The sequence below is a fragment of the Raphanus sativus genome, chromosome 8 (genome assembly GCF_000801105.2).
Source record: "Raphanus sativus cultivar WK10039 chromosome 8, ASM80110v3, whole genome shotgun sequence".
Lineage (NCBI taxonomy): Eukaryota > Viridiplantae > Streptophyta > Magnoliopsida > Brassicales > Brassicaceae > Raphanus > Raphanus sativus.
In genome coordinates, this window is record NC_079518.1 from 4,755,164 (window position 1) to 4,780,908 (window position 25,745).

Below are 25,745 nucleotides of genomic sequence, written 5' to 3' on the forward strand. Positions count from 1 at the left end.
TGTTCAGAGAGGTATGTTCTTCCCTAATCGTCGGCCACTCAATACTTAATAAAATCACCTTCATAATAATTTCATACATTTTAGTTAGGCATTAGGAATGTTAAAATGGTAAAATCCACCCCATTTAAAGCCTACCCCATTTAGAACCTATACCCTATTAGGCATTAACAAAGTAATCTCTTTTTTTTTGGATCAAATACAAAGTAATCTCTTTCAATTTTATTTTTAACCGACAAACAAGAAAATATCAGCTTTAATTTTCCTCGTATTATTTTAATTTATTATATCAAAATATCTGGCCTTTTATAATTCTTTTTTCTGAAACACTGGCCTTTTATAATTCATCCACCGATTTTAGGTTAAAATAGTTTATTTACAAAGAAAAAAAAATACGAGACGTCGATTTCGATCTGCACTCTTCCCCTTCTCTCACTCTGCAAACTCGCCAGCTTTATCATCCCTCTTCTCTCCTTTTACACACATCCCATGGCAAACAAGATGATTCACATAAACTAGTGTTCTCTCCACAAGCTATCTTCCACGTTTCATCAATCAGTCTCAGCAACTCTTACATCTGATTAGCCAATTGTAGCCAGCAGCAGATCTCCCCAGATTCATTTCTAAATCTGTACGTCCTTGTTTTTTTTTGTTTCATTCCGACAAATCTACTTCCTAGTTCCGGTCTTCTTTGCTTTTTATTTTGCCAGATCGGGTGCTTACTTAATCTGTTAATTATTACCCTGAATAATAAATATCCTACTTAAATAGTTAGTGTTTGGTCTAGATCTCTTAAATGGTTTCGTCAATCTTACGGATCTTTGTTTAAATTACGTTTTTAAGGATCCATCTTGCTTCCACCTGAAGACATCATTATCTACTTTAAATACTCTTTTAGTATCACTGTCTTTTGATTCGGATCTGTTCTTTAATCAGATCAAAACCATGGCGATCAAGTCCGACAACAAAACAAGAAGCTCCGTCCAGATCTTCATCGTCTTCAGCCTCTGCTGCTTCTTCTACATCCTCGGAGCATGGCAACGAAGCGGCTTCGGCAAAGGAGACAGCATCGCTCTCGAGATGACCAACAGCGCCACCGCATCAGACTGCAACATCGTCCCGAGCCTAAACTTCGAAACCCACCACGTCTCCTCCTCCTCCTCCTCCTCCTCGTCAAAGTCCAAAACCTTCGAGCCCTGCGCCGCACGCTACACCGACTACACCCCCTGCCACGACCAGAAACGCGCCATGACGTTCCCTAGAGAGAACATGATCTACCGCGAGAGGCATTGCTTCCCGGAGGACCAGAAGCTACGCTGCCTAGTCCCGGCTCCTAAAGGATACGTGACGCCTTTCTCTTGGCCCAAGAGTAGAGACTACGTCCCTTACGCGAATGCGCCGTACAAGGCCTTGACCGTCGAGAAGGCGATTCAGAATTGGATTCAGTACGAAGGTGAGGTGTTTAGGTTCCCTGGAGGCGGGACTCAGTTCCCTCAGGGGGCTGATAAGTATATTGATCAGCTTGCTTCGGTGATACCGATGGAGAATGGGACTGTTAGGACTGCTTTGGATACTGGTTGCGGGGTAATTAATTAATAATTGTCTTTTAATATATTTTTTCGTTTAGTTTTTTTTTTTTTGGAACTGAGTTGAAATGTTTTTTTTTTTTTTTTTTGTGGTAAGGTTGCGAGTTGGGGAGCGTACTTGTGGAGTAGAAACGTTCGTGCGATGTCTTTTGCACCGAGGGATTCACACGAGGCTCAGGTTCAGTTTGCTTTGGAGAGAGGTGTTCCAGCTGTTATTGGTGTTTTTGGGACCATAAAGCTACCGTATCCAACACGTGCTTTCGACATGGCTCACTGCTCTCGTTGTTTGATTCCGTGGGGAGCAAATGGTAAGACAAGTTTCTTGCTTCTTTACCAAATGATCTAGGCCTGGCATTTTGCACCAAACCAAACTGACATTTCGGTTAGTTCGGGTAGAAGTTCGGTCTGATTCTCTAAGTTTCCTAAAAAAACTTCGGTTTTCAATTCGGTTTTCGGTTTGGCATTCGTTTACTTTGATCCTAACCAAAAATCCGAACCTAATTAACCAAATTTCAAAACAAATTAACTGAACTAACCGAGTTATCCGAAATTTTAACAAATTCAACCAAAGTTTAACTGAAATCAAAAACTTCGGTAGGGTTTAAAAAAAAACGAATACCAAACCGAACTGAATTTTATTTCGGGTTAATTCGGTAAAATTTTTGTTGAACCGAACTAAACCGAACCAGCAGGCCTAAAATGATCAGTGTCTTAATGCTGCTTTGGTGTGTTTTACCAGATGGGATGTACTTGATGGAAGTTGACCGTGTGCTTAGACCCGGCGGGTACTGGATCCTATCCGGTCCTCCAATCAACTGGAAGATCAACTACAAGGCATGGCAACGTCCCAGGGAGGATCTTGAAGAGGAACAAAGAAAGATCGAGGAAGCTGCTAAGCTTCTCTGCTGGGAGAAGAAGTACGAACACGGCGAGATCGCCATCTGGCAGAAGAGAGTCAACGACGAGGCGTGCCGTTCGAGACGAGACGATCCTAGAGCCAACTTCTGCAAAGCCACTGATGACACCGATGACGTGTGGTACAAGAAAATGGAGGCGTGCATTACACCTTATCCCGAGACGAGCAGCTCGGACGAAGTGGCTGGAGGAGAGCTTCAGGTTTTCCCTGATAGGCTCAACGCGGTGCCGCCTAGGATCTCTAGCGGCTCGGTCTCTGGCGTCACGGCTGATGCGTATGAGGATGATAACAGACAGTGGAAGAAACATGTGAAGGCGTACAAGAGGATCAATAGTTTGATTGATACTGGGAGGTACCGTAACATCATGGACATGAACGCAGGGTTTGGTGGGTTTGCTGCTGCTTTGGAGTCACAGAAGCTTTGGGTTATGAATGTTGTTCCAACCATTGCTGAGAAGAATAGACTTGGAGTTGTGTATGAACGAGGACTCATTGGTATCTACCATGACTGGTGAGTAGGAAGATATACATACAGACCCCAGAACATATGACTTATTGTTTCTTGTCTTGATGGTTGTTAGGTGTGAGGCTTTCTCGACATACCCGAGAACATATGACTTGATCCATGCGAACCATCTCTTCAGTCTTTACAAGAACAAGTAAGTGTTTCTGTCTTTTTTTTTTAAAAACACTTGTCGGTTTTTGAGAGTGGTAATGAGAATGAAACTGGAATCCTTTTTAGGTGCAATGCGGAAGACATTCTTCTGGAGATGGATAGGATTCTGCGTCCAGAAGGAGCGGTTATAATCAGGGACGATGTTGACACATTGATGAAGGTGAAGGGAATCATCTCTGGAATGAGATGGGACTCGAAGATGGTTGATCATGAGGATGGTCCTTTGGTTCCTGAGAAGGTTTTGATTGCTGTGAAGCAGTATTGGGTCACCAACTCCACTGCGTCTCACTGAAGTAATGTTTTACTACGTACCCGGTGTGAGTGACCTGACATTTTGATCTTATGATAGAGCTTTCGAGCTACATTCTCTGTCTTTGTTACCACTTTTATAAGTACAATCTCTATTTATTAAATGTAATAGTTTATATTTGTTTCTTTGTCCCAAAAGCTTGGAACTTTTGTGGTGTATCATTGAATTATCAACTTTTATAATGACCGAGTTATGCTTCAAGTACATCAAAATTGTATAATGCGTTATGTAGATATTTCTAAGCATAGGGAACATAAAGCCTGTGGTGCTGAGAGTAGATATGTTTGTATAAGAACTTGTTGTATTATCACGTGTAGGACTATCATGACAGTTGCACACCTAGCAAGCTAGAAACCAAAAAACCAAACCTAACCAATGCTTAGCAGCTGGTTTAGGAAACATATGTATAATCCCTTAAATACATTTTTGTTATGTGTATGTATAATCCGTTAACTATTATTTGCTTAGACAAAATTGCTATTGAGCAAAAGGTTTGGGGGACAAACATTTCTTTTGCAGGAATTTGACATTTCCATATTTTTCTATCATGTGATGTAAAGTGAAACAACAGGAAAATGAACCGGATATAGAATCTTAGACTATGGAAGGCTATGACTCAACTTGCAACTCGTTTGTTTCAGTCTTCTTTGAGAAACTGAGACTGGTCTGTATAACTTTCTTTGTTCCTGAAAAGAACACACAAGGAGACATGAACATAAGGAGCACAGATAACAACATACAATGGAATCAATTCTTGCAAGTTATGAGGGAATGTATAAAGCACCTTTCTCTGGATTCTTCTTGATCGAATCAACAACTGTTGATTTCCAATCTTCGTACTTAACTTCCTCCATCTTCTTGTGTCTTTTGTAAGAAGAAGACTGCAGAAGCACCAATTCAAATATAGTGTGAATCAGTAAACAGGTCAAAAGTTTGGGAAAAAGTAGGTACGTTTTGACATGGTAAAGAAAGAGTGACTTCTAAAATAGATTACGTGAAAAAAGTTAAATAGCCATAAAAGCACCTCATCATCAGATGAACATCCACCATCCTCTAGTCTCCTCTTTCCAGGCAACACATCAAGCAATTCTGAGAAGAATTAAATAAATAAATCAATTATCTTGCTCGATTGATATATGTTGAGACAAAGATCAATGATTAAATCATACCTCGGTTTCCTTTAACGTCTTTTGCATCTTTCTTTTCCTTTGAAACCCCAACACAGTCAAAGCAAAGGTCTATCATGGAGGTCGAGACCTGTTTGAATAATCCATACACAGCTCTAAATCAGTACATGGGCAATCAATCAAGTCAAGCATTATTGCGTCTGAATGAAAAAAAAAAAAGTGTGACTCACACAAGAGAATTCAGATTCTGATGTTCCACAAACCTCGATCAGTCTAAGCTTATCAACCTTAAGCTGCAAAACAGACAACCAAAGTTTGATATTCAGATACGTTACGCAGCCCAATAAGGAAAAAAATTAACTAACTAAACTACCTTCTGTTTTTTGGCACAAAGATAGAAAGCAGCAGCGGTAAATACAGGTCTAGTGAAGTCAGCACTTGCCCTTCTTGACGCTGGTAGTGATGCAAGAAACCTCTCCTTATAACTAGAGAGAGAGAGCATACAAGACCAAGAGTACATATAATAAGACATTTGATCAAACACATAGCATGCAGAAAATAACTGAAAACGAATTTGTATGAAAGGGGAACTTACGAAGATAGCATGTTTTGCACGGATTTGATTATCCTAACGCAACCAAATTGAATTGCTAATTCTTTAACATTGAGCTTAATCCTGAAATACACAAAGATATGACATCATTTAAGATTAACTCAACCAAGAAAAAAGATTTATACTTTAATTGGAGAATAAGCTCGTAAAGGAAACCCCACTTGAACCCAATAACGTTTTGGAGGCTATTGAATGATCTGGTGTACGCCTTTTCAGACATACCACTCAACTTAACCGCCGCTTGTCTGTCGAACAAAACATCTAACCTGCAATAGATTCGAAGTAAAGTAAAATAAGCTACTTCGGTTACCCCAAAATGAATCAACGGAATGATCAATTAGCGACATTACCGAGACGCTGCGATTTCTAGACATATCACAGCTTTACCGATCTCACCCTGCAATCGATCCAAACAAATAAATATCCAAATCTAAAAATTAAAGATCGATCAAGTTGTAGATTCAGCATCGAATTGTCTTACAACGCCGATGATGGATGAGTCGAACTGTGCATCGCAGAGACGGCGAATCTCTGCAGCTTTTCGGACGACAAGATTGTTGTTAGAGAGATCAAGCTTTCTAGCTATGTTGGAGATATCCATTATCTTTGTTGCCGGTGATTGTTGTTGAGATGAAAAAAAAAGACAAGATCCGAGTTAGATATTTTTCAAGAGATGCCAATGGAAATAAAGCTTATGAGAATTGAGAACTGCAACTTAAAGAAAAAATAAAATAAAAGAGGTTGCCAACGTTTGGCGGGACTAACTAAAGTTTAGCCGCGCTTGAAAATATTTGTCTTCGCTCAAGCCTTTCGTAAATGGGCTTTGAAGAAGTCTTGGTTTGGCCCATAACACGTCCATATTATGATCAGCGTGTCTTAACTTTAAAGGCAGCTGAATAAAAATGTAGTATTACACCATTACTACTACTAGTAAATGAAGGAAAATAGGTATTTCATTTTTCAACTATTTTCTGCTATGTTATTTTCAATTATTAGCTGAATAATACTTTTGTGTTAAAAAAGGGGAAGCTGAATAATACTTTGATCTGTAGTGGATTATTCAATGTAGGACTAGAAAATCAATCATCAAATAGTGAGTTCGCAATGTTACACTATTATTTGCATTTTCAGTTGGTAGATCTATCCGAACTATCTTTTGTGGGATCATACCCCAAAAAGCCTTGATTCGGCACATATAACCTTTTTTATAATAAACGTATCTTTAGAACTGAGTAATCATGTCGTAAATGAATCAATATCCAAAATAAAAACACAAATAAAAGGAAACAAATGTATATTTGACTAACGTCATCAATACAGTGTTCGTTCGCTTTTACACCAACAGAAAAAAAAAACGAAGCAAATAAAACAAAGAGGAAGTCTTTTTGTTGTTGTTGTATACAACTTATCAAGCTAAATAGCGGTAAAGTTTCCGGTCCGTATTATCCCTTTCCAAGAAATCTCGTTCAATGAGCGACTCGATCCTCTTCTTTATCTCCGTCGGGTTAGCCAAGAACCGTGGTTGCAACTGTTTCGTCACCTCTGCTATTATGTTGTTGTGGTCCAGTATCTTTCTCGACTTCATGATCCTCACAATCGCTGCTTCGATCTGAGGCTTCCTGTCTTCCTCTACTCTCTGTCTCGTCTCTTGCTTCTCCGGTTCCGTCTCCTTCTGCGCCACCACCGTTCCTATCTTCACTTTGTAAAACTTGCTCGTGAACTTGTCGTTCACAACAAACAGATCATCCTCTCCTATGTCTTTGCTCATTGGTTCTTTCTTTATCACGTTTTTGCCTTTCACACACGCAAGCGACTGCAAGCAGCGTTTAAGCTCTGGTGCCGGGATCTCAGTAGCCTGTTCGATCTCCTTGTAGCTGAGCCGGTCAGAGTTGTTGAAGAGCATGAGGACACACATCTGGAAAGTGGACACGTTCAGTTCGTGTTTCTGACCCTTACCAAATACGGCTTTGATATCAGCTGTGCCCATGTTAGTCTGCCAAGACAATCTTCTACCGGTATGGGTTCCGAGGTAATAAGAACGGAACTTCTCACAGAGAACCGAGACTTCAGCTGGGAGATTACAAGGTACTGCAGGCTGTGTGGGCCAAGAACCAGTTGTAAGAACCTGAACGGTAAGTGTTGTTCCTTCTGAAAGCTCGGGGTGACTGCTGTAAAACCCTCGCATCGTGTCCTCCGAAGTCTTCATGTCAGTGAACATACCTTCCAACTTTGAAGTGAACTGATAGCCACATTCAGTCTTCAGTTTCACTATCAGACTTTTCTCTGCGTCATCCGACACGGTTTTGCCAGAGAGAAGCCTTTTAGCCAAATGCTGCTTGTAGTACTTCTCAAACACGTCTTTCTCTTGTAAGTAACGGAACAGCATCATCACTTTATCGAGGATGACCTCCACATCCACATCAGCGATACCTTTGAGCCCTTTCCTTAGCTTGTCATCAACGAACAAGGAGATGAACTCAGGAGAACGAGTATTCAAGTTGATGAAATACTCGAACGAAGAATTCGAAGCGTTCTGAAACGTCTTATCATTACCAAACGCGGTGCTGATGATTCTGTCATATTTATCCCTCTCATCCAATAACCGCTGCACGAACTCCACCGGATCCTTCGACTTCTCCGGATCAGTAACCAGTTGCTTCCCCATCTCCCTTAGATGCGAGGTCATAACATCCCTAACAGTAGCGAGACCATTGGTAACCCTGCGGAACAAGTTGTACATCCTACCCAAATCCTCATACTTATCATTCAACAGCATATTCACAAGACCCGAATTCTCCATGTGAACCAGCCTCTGCATGTGGTTAGCAATCATCTCTCTCTCAACCACACTAGTAATCTTGTCCTCGCTCTTAGCATCCAAGTAGTGCCCCACCCTATCAATCTCCTCAGTCAGACGTTTCTCAGCTCTCCTCAAGTACTCCCCACAATCACAACTCTCAATAAACTCCATCGACTCAACCTTGTAAAACTCAGACGAAGCCTCCAAAAACGGCTTCTCGAAATCGTCCTGATACACAGACTCCCCCAAGTCCATAAACATCTTAGTCACATTCCTCACAAGCCCCCTGTCAATAACCTCCCCCGTTCTCTCCCTGTGGACAAGATCAAGAAGCGTGTTGAGAAGCCTGGCGTGTATCTTAACGGAATGCACAACGTTGTCCCTCCACAAGCTAAGCCCCATGGGATGAACGTGAGGCTTCTTGGTGCTCTCGATGTAAGTCCTATCCATATACATGAGGATGTCACGTATCATCTCAAGCGCCTTGTTGTGCTCGTTCCACTTCTTGTTTAGCTCCTCCAAAAAGGCACCTCCCTGAGCCGCCTCGATGAGCTTCGCCTTCTCCTTGAGATGACCGGTCATGGTGGCGATGAAGCCTGTGTAGAGCTTCTCGCCGAACTTGTGGAGAACCATGTTGTACGCGTTTCTGGAGCCAAGAGATTCAAAATCAAATAATGCATTCAGATCCTAAATTCGAAAAACTAAACCGTTATAAGAGACGATTTGTACAGAGATAGATAAAGAGAGACCTGTAAAGCTCTTCGAAGCTGAGACCGCTAGCGTCTTGATTGTAAATCTGATGGATCGCACGCTCGAGAATCTGCCAGGTCTTATCGGCGTACTTTGGATCGACGACGACGCGGTGCTTGAACGCCTCAATCTGGAAATTCCTCTTCTTCTGATTACTCATATTCAAACCACACCCTGGAGACGAAGAAGATATACGACCTGAATCCGAGTAATCGAAAACGGAAAAATAATCAAATCCGAGCAAAAAAGCAATAGATCGAGGAGATCGGAGACTAACCGGGGAGAATCGGGGAAGGGGAGGTGATCGGATTAGGGTTTGGGATGTGTTCTTGGCTTCCGCGAAGAGATTTGGGGGAAAATAATAGAATAACGAGAAGTTGAAGGACGAGTATGGATATATTTTTTTTGTTTTTGCAGCGATAGGATCATATAGGAGAAAGAGATTTGAAGGTGGAGGTTTATAGTTGAAGAATGATAGAAAGGAAGGATAGGGGCGGAAGCAATACAATAGAAGCGGACTTCTCTGCTCGTGGGTTTCGTTCCGAACCATATACCTATAGTTTACATTTTGTATGGTTATTGTGTTTTGACATGTTGGTTAAACCCATTGATATTTTATTTCTAGATAACAGTTTTGCAAAGAATATTATTTGATACATTTTACACTGGTAATATATATCTTTTATTTAATGTACAATTAAATAATGAAAATTTTAAATAAGATTTTATTGATTATTTAAATGAGTAAAAAATTAACACATAAAATCACACTAAAAATATGGAACAATACTTGTTTAAACAAAAAATAATCTTGCCTACAAAAACATCTTTGGGAAACAAAAGAAACACTAGGAAATAATATTATTTGCATATATATTAGAGTAATATACATTGATGTCTTTAATAAATACAATTATTTAATTAATAATGTTTGAGATAAATAAAATTATTGTATTTTACAACTAATACTAAATTTAAACTAGGATATATTGTATTGAAATTTTTAAATAACACTTTGTAAACAAATATGAAAATGACAATCTTTATAAAAGTATCAAATATGACATTTTTCTTATCAATCAAAAACTGACTATCTGAATCAATTGTAAAAGAACATTTGAGGTTTGGAAGAAATGTTTTTTTTGGTCAAATCAATCAAATGTTTGATATATTGTATGTTCGTGTCTATATAAGATCAAACCTGAATCCGACCAAGCAACTAAGGAGTAGAAGGGATCACAAAATCATAAAAACCAATCTACAATTAATAAAATATATTGGAGATTTGAAACTTTAAAGGTGGAGGTTCTGTTCGGAGATGATACGCTGGAATAGAAGCAAGCAGGTACATTTTAATTTATAGGTTCCACCCTCTCAGCTGTGTGAGCCATAAGTTTTATTAGCAGAGATCATTAGCCTGAAAATCAAAGCATAGTCATGGTTTCGTTAATTGAACGACCCACCAATTGGTAACTCAGTGCTGATTATGTTTCTGTGCCTCTCCTGTAAGGTTTTATATATAAAAAGGCGTGACAAATGAAACATGAATGCACAGGTCTACTACTTCAGCTAGATGTTGATATGGAAGTTTACTGATTTGCGGAGATGTCTATAACAAACCATTACGTATACAATTGGTCGACTAACGAACCGTAGAAAGCTTTCTTGTGATTGAGAGTATACATAGGCTTGGTTTGTTTTCTCTCGCACTTGGGTCTTTATCATATATATTTGGTTTGCTGACCCTGAGGAAGCATGGAATGATCATTAGTGATGGATGACTTGCCTCTTGAAATTTTAAGATGGTTATGTGGTTGCTCATATTACCAAATCCTTGCCGAGATGACTTGCCTCTTGAAACCAAACGCTCTCTTTGCTGCCGTCAAATACAGAAACGTAAACGCACATGTTTTTGTTCAGTTTTGCGTTTTGGTTTGTTAGCATAGAGTAAATTAGATATGCAGTTTTTTTTTTTTTTTTTTTTGAAACATAAGATATGTAGTTTACTTTAGTTTAATTATATATCTGAAATTTCATTTGATGTCTTCTTATTCGACATGTGGTATGGAGTCATAGGACCACACTATACTGTATATTTTTTAGAGTGACTCGTGTCGCATCAGGTAAGGATTTGGAACTAGCGAAACCTTATGTTCGTGCTTTTATCCACCTTGCGTATGTTTAGATACGTCCAACACATCGAATGTTGATTTCCAAATACCAAAAACACCCTTCGTCGTCTTTTTAATATACTCTAAGGTGTAAGGAGAATTCAGGCATTGACACTCTTCGGATAGAGCAAAAAGTCAGAGAAAGTGTGACATTGGTATCTGCTAATGGATAGACATGTCGATAATACCAATCACTGTCACACAACTTACATTATTTAGGTCCAGTTCATAATCATTTGAGAAAAAAGAAGAAGAGTCTCTCTTCTTTTGTTTCTGATGGCTACAGAACAAGAAGCTGCAGTTGGAAGAGAGACTTCTTCTGTTTCCACAAGATTTACAAGGAACAGAGATCTATACCTCTTTTTGCCTTCCCTCTTAGACTTCTCAGATGGAAACGATAACGTTGTTTCGTGGCGTGAGAGAATCATTCTAGTCAACCCTTTTACACAAGGAATGATCGTCCTCGAGGAGTCATCATCAGGGTTGAATCCTCTCCTTCGTGACTTACTTGACTCACGCGAGGAAGGTCATCCTCCAGCGTCCAAGGCTTCCATCGATGCGATGCGGGTCGTTGATACCGACAGCTGCGAAACTGAGTGTGTGATCTGTTTGGAGGGATGGAAGGAGGAGGAAACGGTGAAGGAGATGCCGTGTAAGCATAGGTTTCATGGAGGTTGCATAGAGAAATGGCTAGGGTTTCATGGGTCGTGTCCTGTTTGTAGGCACGAGATGCCTGTGGAGGGAGATGAGGTTGAGAAGAAAAGAAACGATTGGAGAGAGATTTGGGTTATGTTTAGTTCTGATGGTGGTCGGAGAGTTAGAGATTCTTCTGGTCATGACGGAAATGGTAATACTGCTGGATCTGGTGGCACATGATGTGTTTTTGATTCCTAGAACTAGGGTTTAAAATAAACTTATGTAAAAAGCCTTGTGCCTTTTTTTTTATTTTCTTCCATGAAGACTTAGGGTTTTTGTTTCTTGAATTTCATGTATTTAATTTTGGTATTTTCAAAAACTTTTTTAGTTTTCCACCCACAAGAATCTATGTAATATATATGGACGGATAATGCATAGACACAATGTATATTTTAGCATATCTTATTAAAAGGCTCAGGTTTCTTGTAACCTAATAGACTAGTTCTACTTGTCGGACTTGGAACATGTTTCCATGACCTTGAAACTATTTAAACTCAGACCCAAGTCCTCACCGTCGTGGTCTTTAAAAGGCTCTCTTCCGGATAGATTGTTCCACGCAAAGGACATCGTCCCACCTTCTCTTCTTCCGATCCATCACTTCCTCTGGTTTGATCTCCGTAAACTGAAGCGTGTTTGATCTCCTCATAATGGTCAGAGAATGAATATCCTTTTCTGCTTCTGAGCATTCTGATGATGCCAACGAGCAGTCAACTAAACTTCTCGCTGGTTCAATCCCTTTGTTTTCCGCTTTCTTGAGACCCAAGAAATCGTATTCTTCCTCAGCCTCGTCATCTTCAGAACTGAGACAACTTCTATTCGCCGTCCATGCTACTCCATAGAGACTAGAAGATTTGTAACCGGAGGCGGAGAGAGTTTCTTGAGCTTTCATTAGCACAGACTTTAAATATTTCCCTTGTGCCTCTATCCTGTCCTGTAACTTCCTCTGCACGTAAAAAAAGAGCAGAAACGTTCAAGCTTCTAAAGAAAGGAACCTCCCATTGTACACATTGTGGTTCATTCAGAAGCATAATGTTATTACTTCGATTTGTTCGTGAAGCTTCTTCTGGACTCCCAATTGTATTTCTATCGCTTCCTTGATTTGCAAGTTTCTGCTTTTATGAAACGAAGAAAATGAATTCAAAGAGGCTGAACTCTAGCTATGAAATTATTAATATTATTTATTTTATGATGGTCATTACTTGTTAGGTTCGTCATCTTTTTCTTCTGTGACAATGACGTCAGGTTGATCTCCAAAATATTTTTGACTCTGACGTTCTTGGGATTTTGCAGCTGAAGAAACTAACATAAGAAAACATCATAAACAAACCAAGGATCAGGATAGATCAAACTCTCTGAACAACATTAATAAATTTAAAGTCTTAACAGGTAAAACATCATCGGTGATCAAAGGATTTATAACCATCTTGCTTGTTACCAATGAATCTCTCGCTTATCTCGAGCCGATATTTCTGAAGAGTAAAAATATATAGAACAAGAATCAGCCGATTTAGAGTTTTTATATTTCAAGAAATTAGAATCAATGGTAGTTTGTCTGAAAAACCTGTAAATGACTCTTGAGATGGTACAAAGTAAGCTCAGGAATCTCAAGAATCCTCATCAAACCCTTAGGCGTCGCCTCTAAAAACACCACATAACAAAACAAAACAAAAAATGAAAAACTAACAAAGAAATAAGACCTAACCACCCAAACCTGATAAGGTTTCAAAATGAGAAAGGGAACTGAAACAGAACTGTTTGGTCCCCCGAGTTGATTAACGGCGTCGATGAACCTGTGATGAAGCTCATAACTCCATCTCAATCTCGGTTTAGCTTCCTCTGCCTTGTGATTCTTATCATTATCCATCTTCTGTATAAACAATCAAGAATGGTTCAAGAAAGATTGGATTTGTTGGCACAGATACGGAGATTATACTTTACATGTAGTTGTTGGAGTCTTCTCTTTCTTTTCTTCTTGGTCTTTATAAACTTATTCTAACACCATATCTGGAAACCTGAGTGGGGTTCTGTTGGAGGATGGAATATATGCTTTCTTGACCCTTTCCACTTTCTTTTTTTCTTTGTTTTATTTTATTTTTTACTTTTTTCGCATTTTTACGTTTTAGTATTTGACTATTTGTTTCCCTTTCCTTGAATACCTCCGGGTTTTACACCGTCTTTTGATAATATATATATTTTTAAATTTTGGAACTTTTGGGTAACTTTTTCTTCTTTGACTTGAAGTGTTTAGACAGAATCTATGATACCCCGAGGTCAGATAAGAATAAAATTTGTACACTTATTAGGTTATGGTCTTTACTCGACATCTATCCTAATGGACACTTAGTTAACGTGTATCACACTTCTTTATTAGTCATTTCAACCAAATGGTTTGAATGAACTATTTGAAAATGGGCTAAGGATTACACCAAACTGCTTATTTGATTAAGTAGACTGTCGCCATGACTGGTGAGCTAAACCTCCTACAGCCTCTGGTGCTAGATCAGGATGTGATATTTGGCTATAATTTATTTCTTCCTCAAGATTGATTCTGCTCAAGGTGATCTAAGATTTTTTTCGAAGTGGATGTATAATATTTTTCTTTGTATGGAATCATATTTTACTTGATTTCCTAGACATCTTAAATAAAAAGATTAAATTTTCATTGTTATAAACAACAGATCCCCAGTGAAGGTTTCTAGTTCTGTGGTTTTAAAATTACATATATATATATATATATATATATATATATATATATATATAAATTTACAGGAAATTCAACTCAGAACACATATATAATATATAATACACATATATGTAAGTTTAGAACTCCAAAATTAAAACTTCCAATTGGAGTACTCTAAACTATTATATAATATCTAATCTATTAATTTAGGGATCTATTTTTATCTACTACTTAAAGTTGTCATTTAAATTTTGGTCTCTTTCATTATTGTTACTAGTTTATAGCGCACTACTTTATAAATGGAATCTATAATGAAGATTTTTTTTTTCCGGACAAAAATTTGTTACACATTTGGGTTTAGATAATATATTTTGTTAAATTAAATTTGTTACAAGGTCTGATCCATAAAATATTAAATAGCTCAAAGTTTTGATATTAAATACATCCATTAAAATTTTATGGGCCAAATGTCTTTAATATTTTCAGCAAACTAATTATGATTAGTTATAAGCACATCATATAAATTGGTTAAAATTATATAATAATTTTTTAGAAAAAATCAAATATATTAAATTTATCAAATGTAAGTTTAAAGTGATCAAAATCAAACTATTATACTAAAAATGAAACAAGATTCAATACAAACTAACATGTAAAACACGAATTATAACACCATTAAAAATTAGATATAGATGTCGTATATATATGTATAAAATTATATATAAAATTATATACACATATTATATACTAAAAAGTTAAAATTAAAATTGTATAAATCAATTTCCACGCTTTTAGCGCGGATTAGAATCTAGTCTATTATATTAAAATAGAATTCTTTTCATATGTGATTTTTGTAAATGGACCTTTAACAAAATCATGCTTCATTTATTATGCTTCGTTTATTTCTTATTAATATTTTCTAACTTATTACATGACCTCATATATTAGTTACTATAATAACTACTCCTATAATATAGGTTCTGTTAACAAACAAATTTTTGGCAGTATATTTGTTTTCACAAATATATTATATTTACGTTTTATCTATTACTAATAAAAAATGTTTATGCAAATATTAAATGAAAATAAACATCTACACGGTTGTGCGGATCGAAATCTAGTGTATTATTAATAATAACCACTTTTTGCTTATTTTGTTGCTATTATATCACAAGAAAATGAGAAAAAGATACAGTAATTCTTTTCAGATTACAAAGGCACATTATGATAGATTTTATCATTAGTCTCAAAAAACTTTTTAAATATCTTTTTATTAAAATATTATTATTTCTAATAAAAGATTCTTCTTGAGAATCCTTAATACGAATGGCCTAAGAATTCCAATCAAAGCAATAAGGAATGCCTGCATGGCGGTCAAGACGACAAGGGGATAGTTCATAAATGTACCAAATACATTCTCTACAAACTCCAAATTCACTTTTTGGAGTATCATCTCTATCTACCCTGAAAATATCAAATGTTACCTTATTTCCGGACGGACCGGACCACTCGAAAGTGCACGTGTATCTCGTCGTTTTACGGAGATTGACACGAAACCTGAAATCAAAGCTAGATCCAGGAAAGAGCTCTTTTACCCCCAGATCTTTCTCTTTATTCCTGCAATGCGCGATCAACTTTGCTTGTGTTTTCAATTTGTTAATAACTACATGTTTAGGTGCGAATGGTAAAATCCCATCGGTGGACGAGTGGTTTCCGAAAGATGATGATGTTTTGATGATAAATAAGAACGAGAATAGCACTATTAATATGAAATGGTTACTTGTGCAAGAAGCCATTGATGGGACTAAAGAGTTACTTTGTGAAATGATCATATTCTTCTTTATTTTGAAAGTAGTATTTTAGATGTAGTAACGCTTTAGTAAAAAACTGAATACTATATATATCGAAGTAATCACGAGTAAATGTGTAAAATCTTTTGTTTATAAATAAATATGTAGATTCTAAACATGTTATCAATTAGTAGTATTCAAAATGAAATCTAGCTTTAACGTTCTTTGATTCATTATTTTTAAAAATGGTTAGATCTTTGAAATATTTTATGTTGTTCTCTAACTAAAACAAGAAATTATGATGTTAAGAAAAACATAAAAGGTACTTTTAATAATTAAAATGATTAAAGCAGAAATATTGAAATAATGATCGGAGGAGTTTTTGCAGTAGTTGTAAGGAAAGGAGAATCAAAGAATGTAAACGATGAAATAATAACTTTACACGATATATCGCCTCATAAACGACTTTTAAAAGAAGAAAAACTCTCTATCCTGTTTTTCTCTAAAGACATCCACGGCAAAGAAAGTGAACCGATCATTGCCATACAATTGTTAAAAAAAACCATTTATAAAACAATGTATTTTTTATATAAAATAATGTATTCAAAAGCATATATGCATGGTCTGTAGACGGCCACTATGATGATCCAGTGACATGGAAAGAGGGCACCCAAACACTCTGCTAAAGTTACATCCACTTTGAGAATTATTATCTCCTAGGTGCTTTGTCCACTTTACTGTTGAATGTTTTCGAAGTTTTTGTTTGCGTTAGAAATGAACTGATGAGTAATGATTCATCTGAATACAAAATACAAAACATTCATCTTGGATGAAGCTCATAACTCCATCTCGGTTTAGATTCCTTTGCCGTGTGATTCATATCAATACTAGGTGTTTTCCTGCACCATGTGCGGTAAAAAAATTTTAAAATATTTTTTAATAGATAAATATAATTATATTTAATTTTTATTAATATTATAAATTTTCTTTTTTTATCAATATTTTAATATAAATTTGATTTAACTGAACTTTAAAATTAAGATAAAAACATTTTTGTTTATCTTGAATTATATTTAAGAATGTGCATGTATATATTTAAAATTATAATCTTAGTTAGATTTTCTATCTATTTATTTTAATTAAATATATTAAATAAATATGTAAAATTGCATAATTGTCAAAAATTAAAATTAAACAATATTTATAAAATCTGTAGATATATATAAGAAACTAATGATTTTACGATTTAATTTGATTTTATAATTTAATTTTTATAATTTTCTAAAAATATGTATATATTTTGAAATATTTTTTAATTTAAATGATATTTCGAAATTTGATCATGTAGGTAATGCCATGGTTGTTGCTTAAGATTCCGCAGGCTGACGCTGATCTAATAGGATAAAGAAAAGTAATCTATGGGTGTCATGGTATTTATAGTAGGTTTGGGCACGGATCAGATATCCGAGATTTAAAGGTATTTATAATTTGCTTCGAATGTTACAAATATCTAGTTTTCTGATTTGTTTTGCTTTGAAAAAATACGGATATTCGGAAAAACGGATATCCGAAAAATAAATAGATATTTGCGAATATTTGCGAATACTTATGTATATTTCATTTGTTTTATTAATGCAAATAATCTTAAAAATCCGATACAAACTTGTTTTGTAAAATATTATTCTTTGCATGATATAAAAGATAAAAATTGAAAGAAGTAGTGAATCTACATATTTTGTAAATTTTAAACTTATGAAAATTATAATAACACAAAACTTAAGAAAAAAATTTATAATTGTCATAAAATGTTTTTTCTTCCTTTTATGTAATACTTTTACATAAATAATAATTTGAATAGAATCTGTCAAATCATATGTTAGAATAATAACTATATAATTTTATACATTTGAAATTTTAAATATAATCAAGATATACATGTATTTATATATTGACGGATCGGACCGGTTCGCTTCCCAAAAGTTTAACATTTGTGATTTACTTCGATTTTACGATTACGATTAGATATCTAAAAGAAACTAATGATATTACATTTTTTTTTAAAACTTCAGAAATTTTTATAATTATAAAAGTAAAATTATATAATATTTCGAAATTAAAAATGTCATATTTGAATATATTTATTTTAGTGATGATTTATGAGTTATTATCATATTCTACAAAGTTTACCAAAAATATAAATCAATATTAAATGTAATATATGAGTTATTGCCATATTCTAAAAAGATTTCCAAAAATATATACTAGCATTAAATGTAATTGTCCATGTCATATTTAACAATATGACATGTCATCAATTTTAATAGTCACGTCACAATTTTTTTTGTGAAAACGATTGTAGAGAAGACATGTGGCAAATCACTTCTCAAATATAGATCAGGAGATTTGTGGTCTACAAAGTTCTTATAATTTGTTGTTCTTTTATCTTGAGCCATTCTTGATTTTATTGAAGAGAGCGTTTTAGACCCACCACAAATATTATCAAATATCGTTTCGGATTTACGAGAACATAAACAAACATAATGAAATTTCATGTTCTTATGAAAATATAACAATTAGTAAAAGAGAAAAATGTCAGATATGTAACAAATTTGTCAAACAGTTGCAAAATGTTTTCAAATAGCAAACCTATTTATTTATTTCATTTATAACACAACAATACGGAAGAAATATTTATTTTCTTGACATGAAAATAAGATACTATAAATATTTTGATATGATTAAGAAGTCCATGGAAAACAGTAACGAGAGCCTCCATCGCGTCTAATACGACATGGACCACGTACTTCTTGGATTATCGTCTCTATCAGCTCTAAAGATGTCAAATCTCTTAACGTTTCCAGGCCACGAGAAAGTGCAAGTATACACGGCTGTTCTGCGTATATTAAGATGAAACTTGAAATCGAAACTTTCGTCAGTTAGGATCGTTTCAAAGCAAAGACCTTTCCCTTTGATCCTACGGCACATCTCCATCGACAGAGTTTCCGAGTGATAACGAAGTTATTAGGATAATTAGAAATGTTATTACCACGAAAATGAAGTGACGCTTTGTCGAGGATACAATGGATGTGTTTTACTACTGGTTTGTAATATTTTACATTTTCTTGACCATCAATGGCTATTTTTGCCATAATTCATCAATATTTTACTTTTTTTTGTTGTTTTGAGTTAAAATGATATATATATATATATATATAATTGAACATTCGATTTTAGCCATTCAAAATCCAAAAGAAAAATAGATATACAACATAGGGACTATTATCTTTTAGTAATGGTGTTATAAATAGTAACACAAGATTTGAAAAATCTTTAAAAATTAATAGAGATAATTTAAAATAATAACCAAGGTTTTAGTAAAATATTTTATATCAATTAATAATAATGGATTACAAAATTGCAATTAATATACAAATATATAGAATAATATAAGTGATGATTACTTACCTAATAAAAGATTTTTATGGTTATAAAATGCAATTTTCCTATCATAAATAGTAACACAAGATTTGAAAATCCACTAAAATTTAATAAGAGATCATTTAAATATAATGATCCAAAAATTTAGTAAAATATTTAATATCAATTACTGAATAATAATGGATACAAAATCCAAAGTTCTGTAATGGTCTCTTATTTATATGAAGCTTTGAACTAAGCTAATGATGCAAAACCGGAAGGACTGGTAACAATCTTGAAGTCGTCGACGATGACATTAATACCTGGCTTGGTGGACGAAGTAGCAGAGATGTGCCTCTCGCGAGTCCCGCGCTCTAGCTTTCAGGCCATTTCTCAGGTGTGCTGGCGATGGAGAAGATACCTCAGGAGCGAGCGTTACGTAGCCGTCCGAAAGTTGACGGGATCGTTGGAAGAGTTAATGTGTGTTATAGTGGATGACGAGTACTTGGAAGTTTTCGATGGCTCCGGTAACAATCTTGGACGCATCCCTCCCGCCCCGGGGCCTTCGAAGGGTGGTTACGGCCTCGTGGTGCTCGATGGTAGAATCGTGTTCGTCGGTGGAGAATTGGCGAGGGCTGCTTTTGCGGATGTTTACGAGTTCAATCCTGCTACTAACAGGTCTGAGTCTCGTTGATAAATTTGTGATAAATATTATTCTTAGTGGGTTTGTTCGTTGATAATAAACAGGTGGAGAAAACTGGCAGACATGAACATACCCCGTTACTGCTTTACATATGCTGTAGTGGACGGTCTTTTGTATGTGAACAAAGGCTATACCTCAGGTGATGATAGCATTCTCAACTCGGAAGTATACGACCCGAAAACTAACGAATGGAGCCTCATGGATTGTCCACACAGCCACGGCTTTAGTGCCTTTGCATTCTCCTTCAATTCCAAACTCTTCGTTGTAGGTGGGAATAGAAGAGCTGCGCATATATTATGATTCCGAGTTAAACATTCTTTCATACTTTGACGAGGATTATCTTTTTTTCAGGCAATAGATGGAGTTTCATCGACATATATGACCCCAAGACGGAGACATGGGAAAAGTTAGACTCCGGGCAAACACTGTCGGTGCACACCTACACGATGTTAGGAACAAAGCGTATTTGTTCGACTGGTTCAATCCGGAAATGGGAGTGTATGATCCAGAGAAGAATGTTTGGAGCTCCGTGTTTGTGCCTCCGAGCAAAACACCTGGTTTCAGGTACAGACTAGGGCAATGGAAAAATAAGGTTATCCTGTTTTCCCGGGAATGTGAGGCCTTAAGTGGTGACCTTGATAAAGAGGACGCAGCCAAGTGGACAGCCACACCGATTAAAATATCTGGTTGTCACGCCACCAGTGTTCTCATCAACTTTTGATTTTGCAAAATGCATGCAACATTTTGGGGTTGTCAGCTTTGTGTTTAGCCCTCGCATCTGTCAACGAGACATTTATAATTTATTTACTCTGTTCATTTTTGCATTCAGAACAGTTAACCTACCAAAAGAAAAAAAAATTGATGCAGATAACTTTTAATTAAAAAAAAACTTTTAAAAACTATCACATTTATATACCCACAGTCACCTGAGTTATGGTGTCTTCTTTGGTAATGTTCTTCTAAGTTAACATTTATTTCTTTATTTGTCCTAGTGTATTGAATACTTTTAAGAAAGAATATAACAAGATGAACATGTATTTTATGGAAGGGAGAAAAAGCAGAACACCTTGACTCTCAGTCTTTTGGTTGTATAATCCATCTAGTTGTCCTCGAAGAAAAGCTAAAATATAGTATAACGTCTCTTTCTTTGGAGAAGAAAAGTATCTAAAGGAAAAAGAAAATACACTTAGGAATCATTTTTCTTTCTAATGTCATTTTGTATGTCCACTACGTCTAACTTTCAGTCCACGCAAACATTCCATTCTTCCTATGAAAGGAAAAAGAAAAACACTTTTCCTTTGTTGATGTAGCTAGAGAGTGATGCTAGGAAATGCTTTTTTTCTTTTGTTAGCAAGAAATATGGTTTTATTCATGGAATTAGATTAAACACGATACATATTTCAACCTTATATTTCAGATTAAACACATACATCTTTCTATTTTAAAAACTATACATTCTCTTTTAGCATGAAATATTGTTGGAGTTAGCTACACAAAAAAAAAAAAAAAAAAGAAGCCAACAACGAGATTCGGAAAGAAATAGCTCCTGAAAGGGTTTAGGCCCAATGGGCATATCGGAAGAAACTCCAGATGGCGTTCAAAAATCACGATCTGCAAACAGTTCTGTTTTGGTGAGGGAACTTTTGCAAGTGTACCGTGTTGGTTTCCTCCCGGTCTTGTTGTCTCGTTGAGAAGACTTCAAACAGAAAGATTTTTTTTTTTTTTGACATTTCACGAACTACTCTGGTCTTTTCTGTACTAATTGTTATTCAACTTCTTTACTATATTCAAAATCTAAAAGAAAAAATAATACATAATGCAAATTGTTAAGGGGAGTAATTTTAAATACAAAACCAGACAACAGTAGGGAATCAGGAATTATGAACGCCGTTCGCAAATTATTAGGACAATGAAATGCTTAACATCATAATTTGTACTTTGTGAACATTCGTACCATGAAAAAATATACCATGTGTAGTGTAGTAAAAAGTCTAAACAGGCGGTGTTGCACGTGAGCCCAATTCATAAATGAACACACAACATAATTATTTGGGAATGACGAAATTACGTTGGTGGATAGCAGATATATAAACGAAGACGACGTTTTTTGAAGTAGAGCTTAAAAAATGAATACGAATGGAAATATATATTTTTAATCGCCTCTGTTAGCATTGACGGTTTTGGTTAAAATATATTGATATTTTCTGTAAAGTTTTAAATATTCATTGGTATCATAAATTAATACAATCTTCAAATATAAGTTTTATACTTGTCAAAAATAAGTACTATAATGAGTACTCCTTTTAAAATTACGAAAACCTACATTTACTTATATGTATGATACTAAAATAACAAATTATTCAAAATCAAAAATAATTTTACCACAAGAAACATGCAAAATCTTTGGAAATTAACATATCATTATTTGATCAGTTTAAATTTGCATTTTGATCTAATTGGTTTACATGGTGGATCGTAACAGATGATCGGTTTATTTTTTCGTATTGGTTGGAAGGTATTCCAAACTTAGGTTATATAATGTAATAACTGGTTTGTTCTATAGCAATAAGTATGTTTTTTCCGGTAACTGATGGGAACCGAAGGATTTATCAAAAAAAAAATGCAAGTATTCTTTTATTTCAAAACAAGAAAATAGTAGGCATGTGGGTCCGCGTGACACGAGAGAGAGACAAATAGATAAGAAGCTTGAAGAGTAGGAAAACGGTTTGGAGGGAAGAAACAAATGCGATGTGTGTGTGTGATTTAGTTAGCATGTTTCATGTTTGGCCTTTCTGTTGCACAATCTCTGCCTCAATCTTTGACAGGTCCTCATCTTCGTCTCTTTCTCCAACTCTTCATAACTACACTCTTTTAATTTCGATTCTCTCCTCACTCTAGTTGTTTTTTCTCATCACATCTTTAGTCTTTTTATCCCTTGTTTTACCTTTTCTTAAAAAAACTCCTAAGTTGAAAAATATACCAAAGAGTTACTATAATAGCGAGATTTATCAAATGTTTACACATTAGACGCCCCACAACAATTGTTAAAAAAAAACTCCCCACAACAACAATCTACATCTTACTAATTAAAGCAGACAAAATTGACTTGGATCTTGGTTTGTTTGCTTTCTAGCTAGTACAGAGAACTTGCTTTTCTCTAACCAAATTAATAACTTTAGTTAACTCATTACAACACCACTTAATTTGTTCAAGTTTTCATGCCGTCCCCAAGCCAAGAAAATCGAAAAATTGTGGTTGTTGCTTTGCCTTCTCCTCCTCATCTTCAACTTCCATTCCGATCCAGCTCATTGGCTCATTTGACACTCCTTTCTCGTGGCTCGTAGAGTCAATGTACGGAAAATCATATAACCCTTCTGACATGGCACCAACATTATCGCGGCCCGTAATTTGGTTGCCAAACATGCTCACAACCATTGGATTCTCATTGCTCTCGTAACCTGAATGTTACACACACCAAAATATCAAAATATGCAAGGGAGACGGATAATGAAACAAACCGATGCGAGAAAACAAGAGCAATTGAGAACCTTGAAAACAGTTGATAGGCAACACAAGCTGGTTATGGTCAGGCGTGATAGACGCATTATTAACCATGTGATGAGTAAAGTTAAGCTCGTGGAAAGGCTGAGTAAAGTAATGATGAGTGGAGATAAAAGAGTGGTAATTAGGGTTAGGGTTAGGAAGATGAGGTTTAAGGGGATTATTAACCATGAGTTTCCTCCTACGGTAAGCAGATGAGTGTTCTCTATACTTACGAGCCATGATAACATGCCAATGGTTCTTGACAGAGTTATCAGTCCTACCAGGAAATAGCCTTGCAATCATTGCCCATTTGTTACCATAAAGCCTATGCGCTTGCATAAGTCTCTCTTCTTCATCCTCCGTGAAAGCTCTTCTGTTTATTCTCGGGTCCAATTGATTAAACCACCGAAGTCTACAGCTCTTCCCTTTATAACCAAAAATCAAAATTAAGTTACTAAAGGTCACTTCCGTACTTCCTTATCAAGAAGACCCATAAAAGTTTTTTTTTTTAAGATTTGATTTAATTACCAGATCTTAAATAAAGCTCACGTCATTGACTGACCCAGATGGATCAAACATATTGATGTAAATGAAATTTTGAAAAAAAAAAAATTATAAAATATTTGATTTAATAATTTTACCAGATCTTCCTTGAAGCTTTTCAGCTATGAGGTTCCAATTTTGTGGACCGTAAATGGCGACAAGCTCTTTGAGTTTCATATCTTCGGCTGGTCTCCAATGTCCTCTCCCCAAGACAGACGGTTTTGAGGACGAGGAAGACCAAGACTGTCCACTATCTGTCGTCTCCTTCTTACCGCTCTCGTTGTTACTATAAAGAGGGTTATGATTATTACTCTCTTCTACGTTATCTCCAAGAGGACTCTTCAAGATATCAAACTCATGACTTATGTTGCAGCGACGATGATGTTGAACGTTAATGTCGTTGAAAGGGAAGTCCCAAGAAGAAGCTTCTCTCCTCGCGGCGGCGACCTCATCCTTCCGCCGTTGATTTCCCGAGATAAACATGACGTTTCTGTTTTGAGAGAGAGGAAAAGAAACAAGAGAGGGAGATGTCACGTCAGATTTAGACCATCAAAGGAGGAGAAAGACTATGCGGTGCATTTGCGTATTATAGATACACGTACGTAAATGTGTGTCAGAAATCTACATTTTATAATTATATAATAATAATATCTTATATGAGTTGATCAAAAAAAAAAATCTTATATGTAATATGGTGTTTGTTACGTATGGCTTTAGGTATGTGCGTGTATGTGTGTGTCGCGACCGTGTTTTCTGACGACTGTTAAAAAGGGTTATGGACCGTTGTCACGGACTGATTCAAACGAGATAGTTATTTGCATTTATACATAATTTTATATGAGATACCACTGTAATAATTCAGTACATATATAGTATCGATACTGGACTGTTGTTAAACTTTGTTCAGGTATACCTACATTTATAGAAGGTCCAAAGTTTTTTCTAAAATAATTTATTTACTAAATCTCACATAATTAGATTTGTATACAGTTTTGACAAAAAAAAAGATTTGTATACAGTTATGTATACTACATGTCCGTATGATTATCTGTTCGAAATATTATACTCTATTATTACGGGTGTGTAAAAGAGGCAGTTTCAATAAAAAGAGAGTTTCAAAATCTATAAGGAAACAAATATTTTTTTCCAAAACTATAGAAATCAGTATATAATTTTTTCAAGTCATCTTTGATTTATATCTTCACGTATTGTAAGATACCACTTCAAACTTTTAAGGAAAAGTCATGGATTATAACAGGATGGGTTAGTGTGTGGTTAAGTGTCGACCTAAATAGTAATAGCGAGGTGAATATCTTGAATAAAATCTAAACAAAACCTACGTACGTTTCTGGTAAATTTAATCCTCTATTTATCAATGCTTGATATATAGGTGCAAAATGACTGAATGCCTTTTCTCAAAAAAA

The 25,745-nt window shown here is 35.6% G+C and overlaps 6 protein-coding genes and 1 pseudogene across 12 annotated transcripts; 3 read left to right on the forward strand and 4 right to left on the reverse strand.

Annotated features, from left to right (window-relative positions):
• Positions 1 to 397: 397 nt before the first annotated feature.
• On the forward strand, positions 398 to 3,697 carry LOC108822516 (probable methyltransferase PMT2). Its single transcript, XM_018595619.2, has 6 exons — positions 398 to 628; positions 934 to 1,581; positions 1,681 to 1,891; positions 2,323 to 3,010; positions 3,081 to 3,158; positions 3,242 to 3,697. Exons 2-6 carry the CDS (start codon positions 943 to 945, stop codon positions 3,465 to 3,467), a joined length of 1,842 nt encoding a protein of 613 aa, XP_018451121.1. The 5' UTR covers positions 398 to 628; positions 934 to 942; the 3' UTR covers positions 3,468 to 3,697.
• Positions 3,698 to 3,844: 147 nt separating this feature from the next.
• Positions 3,845 to 5,937, reverse strand: LOC108821205 (origin of replication complex subunit 6). Its single transcript, XM_018594249.2, has 10 exons — positions 5,707 to 5,937; positions 5,576 to 5,622; positions 5,387 to 5,491; positions 5,208 to 5,288; positions 4,986 to 5,097; positions 4,843 to 4,905; positions 4,655 to 4,742; positions 4,510 to 4,574; positions 4,270 to 4,366; positions 3,845 to 4,171 (listed from the first exon to the last, which is right to left on the reverse strand). The coding sequence occupies exons 1-10, from the start codon at positions 5,824 to 5,826 to the stop codon at positions 4,095 to 4,097; spliced, it is 855 nt and encodes a 284-aa protein (XP_018449751.1). The 5' UTR covers positions 5,827 to 5,937; the 3' UTR covers positions 3,845 to 4,094.
• A 565-nt stretch (positions 5,938 to 6,502) lies between these two features.
• Positions 6,503 to 9,302, reverse strand: LOC108822488 (cullin-3A). 2 transcript variants are annotated; one of them, XM_018595584.2, is made up of 3 exons: positions 9,053 to 9,302; positions 8,775 to 8,949; positions 6,503 to 8,671 (listed from the first exon to the last, which is right to left on the reverse strand). In XM_018595584.2, exons 2-3 carry the CDS (start codon positions 8,933 to 8,935, stop codon positions 6,634 to 6,636), a joined length of 2,199 nt encoding a protein of 732 aa, XP_018451086.1. In that variant the 5' UTR covers positions 8,936 to 8,949; positions 9,053 to 9,302; the 3' UTR covers positions 6,503 to 6,633. The 2 variants fall into 2 exon arrangements, with proteins under 2 accessions (XP_018451086.1, XP_018451087.1); XM_018595585.2 differs by having other exon boundaries at positions 8,775 to 8,973.
• Positions 9,303 to 11,172: 1,870 nt separating this feature from the next.
• Positions 11,173 to 11,987, forward strand: LOC108819453 (E3 ubiquitin-protein ligase MPSR1). Its single transcript, XM_018592496.2, has one exon. The coding sequence runs from the start codon at positions 11,223 to 11,225 to the stop codon at positions 11,820 to 11,822; it is 600 nt and encodes a 199-aa protein (XP_018447998.2). The 5' UTR covers positions 11,173 to 11,222; the 3' UTR covers positions 11,823 to 11,987.
• Positions 11,988 to 12,017: 30 nt separating this feature from the next.
• Positions 12,018 to 16,130, reverse strand: LOC130498518 (myb family transcription factor PHL8-like). Of its 6 annotated transcripts, none has more exons than XM_056991942.1 (7): positions 15,810 to 16,121; positions 13,395 to 13,509; positions 13,204 to 13,280; positions 13,078 to 13,111; positions 12,842 to 12,941; positions 12,682 to 12,751; positions 12,018 to 12,585 (listed from the first exon to the last, which is right to left on the reverse strand). In XM_056991942.1, exons 1-7 carry the CDS (start codon positions 16,119 to 16,121, stop codon positions 12,166 to 12,168), a joined length of 1,128 nt encoding a protein of 375 aa, XP_056847922.1. In that variant the 3' UTR covers positions 12,018 to 12,165. The 6 variants fall into 6 exon arrangements, with proteins under 6 accessions (XP_056847922.1, XP_056847921.1, XP_056847924.1 ...); XM_056991941.1 differs by having other exon boundaries at positions 13,063 to 13,111; XM_056991944.1 differs by lacking the exon at positions 15,810 to 16,121 and adding an exon at positions 13,581 to 14,207 and having other exon boundaries at positions 13,063 to 13,111.
• Positions 16,131 to 18,906: 2,776 nt separating this feature from the next.
• LOC108819756 (putative F-box/kelch-repeat protein At1g27420) lies at positions 18,907 to 20,956 on the forward strand (annotated as a pseudogene).
• Positions 20,957 to 23,282: 2,326 nt separating this feature from the next.
• LOC108821368 (transcription factor MYB117-like) lies at positions 23,283 to 24,935 on the reverse strand. The gene is made up of 3 exons (XM_056991767.1): positions 24,420 to 24,935; positions 23,784 to 24,203; positions 23,283 to 23,693 (listed from the first exon to the last, which is right to left on the reverse strand). The coding sequence occupies exons 1-3, from the start codon at positions 24,802 to 24,804 to the stop codon at positions 23,452 to 23,454; spliced, it is 1,047 nt and encodes a 348-aa protein (XP_056847747.1). The 5' UTR covers positions 24,805 to 24,935; the 3' UTR covers positions 23,283 to 23,451.
• Positions 24,936 to 25,745: the final 810 nt, after the last annotated feature.

Coding starts and splice junctions, on each gene's coding strand:
- LOC108822516 (XM_018595619.2), top strand. CDS start 943: ATGGCGATCAAGTCCGACAACAAAACAAGAAGCTCCGTCCAGATCTTC. Junction 1,892..2,322: donor GATTCCGTGGGGAGCAAATG/GTAAGACAAGTT, acceptor GTGTTTTACCAG/ATGGGATGTACTTGATGGAA. Junction 3,159..3,241: donor TTCAGTCTTTACAAGAACAA/GTAAGTGTTTCT, acceptor AATCCTTTTTAG/GTGCAATGCGGAAGACATTC.
- LOC108822488 (XM_018595584.2), bottom strand. CDS start 8,935: ATGAGTAATCAGAAGAAGAGGAATTTCCAGATTGAGGCGTTCAAGCAC. Junction 8,672..8,774: donor AGCTTCGAAGAGCTTTACAG/GTCTCTCTTTAT, acceptor TCTTGGCTCCAG/AAACGCGTACAACATGGTTC.
- LOC108821368 (XM_056991767.1), bottom strand. CDS start 24,804: ATGTTTATCTCGGGAAATCAACGGCGGAAGGATGAGGTCGCCGCCGCG. Junction 24,204..24,419: donor AAAGCTTCAAGGAAGATCTG/GTAAAATTATTA, acceptor TTGGTTATAAAG/GGAAGAGCTGTAGACTTCGG. Junction 23,694..23,783: donor GCCTATCAACTGTTTTCAAG/GTTCTCAATTGC, acceptor TGTAACATTCAG/GTTACGAGAGCAATGAGAAT.
- LOC130498518 (XM_056991945.1), bottom strand. CDS start 16,121: ATGGCTTCTTGCACAAGTAACCATTTCATATTAATAGTGCTATTCTCG. Junction 13,112..13,203: donor ATCTCAAGAGTCATTTACAG/GTTTTTCAGACA, acceptor TTTACTCTTCAG/AAATATCGGCTCGAGATAAG. Junction 12,586..12,681: donor AGCTTCACGAACAAATCGAA/GTAATAACATTA, acceptor TTTTACGTGCAG/AGGAAGTTACAGGACAGGAT.
- LOC108819453 (XM_018592496.2), top strand. CDS start 11,223: ATGGCTACAGAACAAGAAGCTGCAGTTGGAAGAGAGACTTCTTCTGTT.
- LOC108821205 (XM_018594249.2), bottom strand. CDS start 5,826: ATGGATATCTCCAACATAGCTAGAAAGCTTGATCTCTCTAACAACAAT. Junction 5,492..5,575: donor CTAGAAATCGCAGCGTCTCG/GTAATGTCGCTA, acceptor AATCTATTGCAG/GTTAGATGTTTTGTTCGACA. Junction 4,743..4,842: donor CAGAATCTGAATTCTCTTGT/GTGAGTCACACT, acceptor TTATTCAAACAG/GTCTCGACCTCCATGATAGA.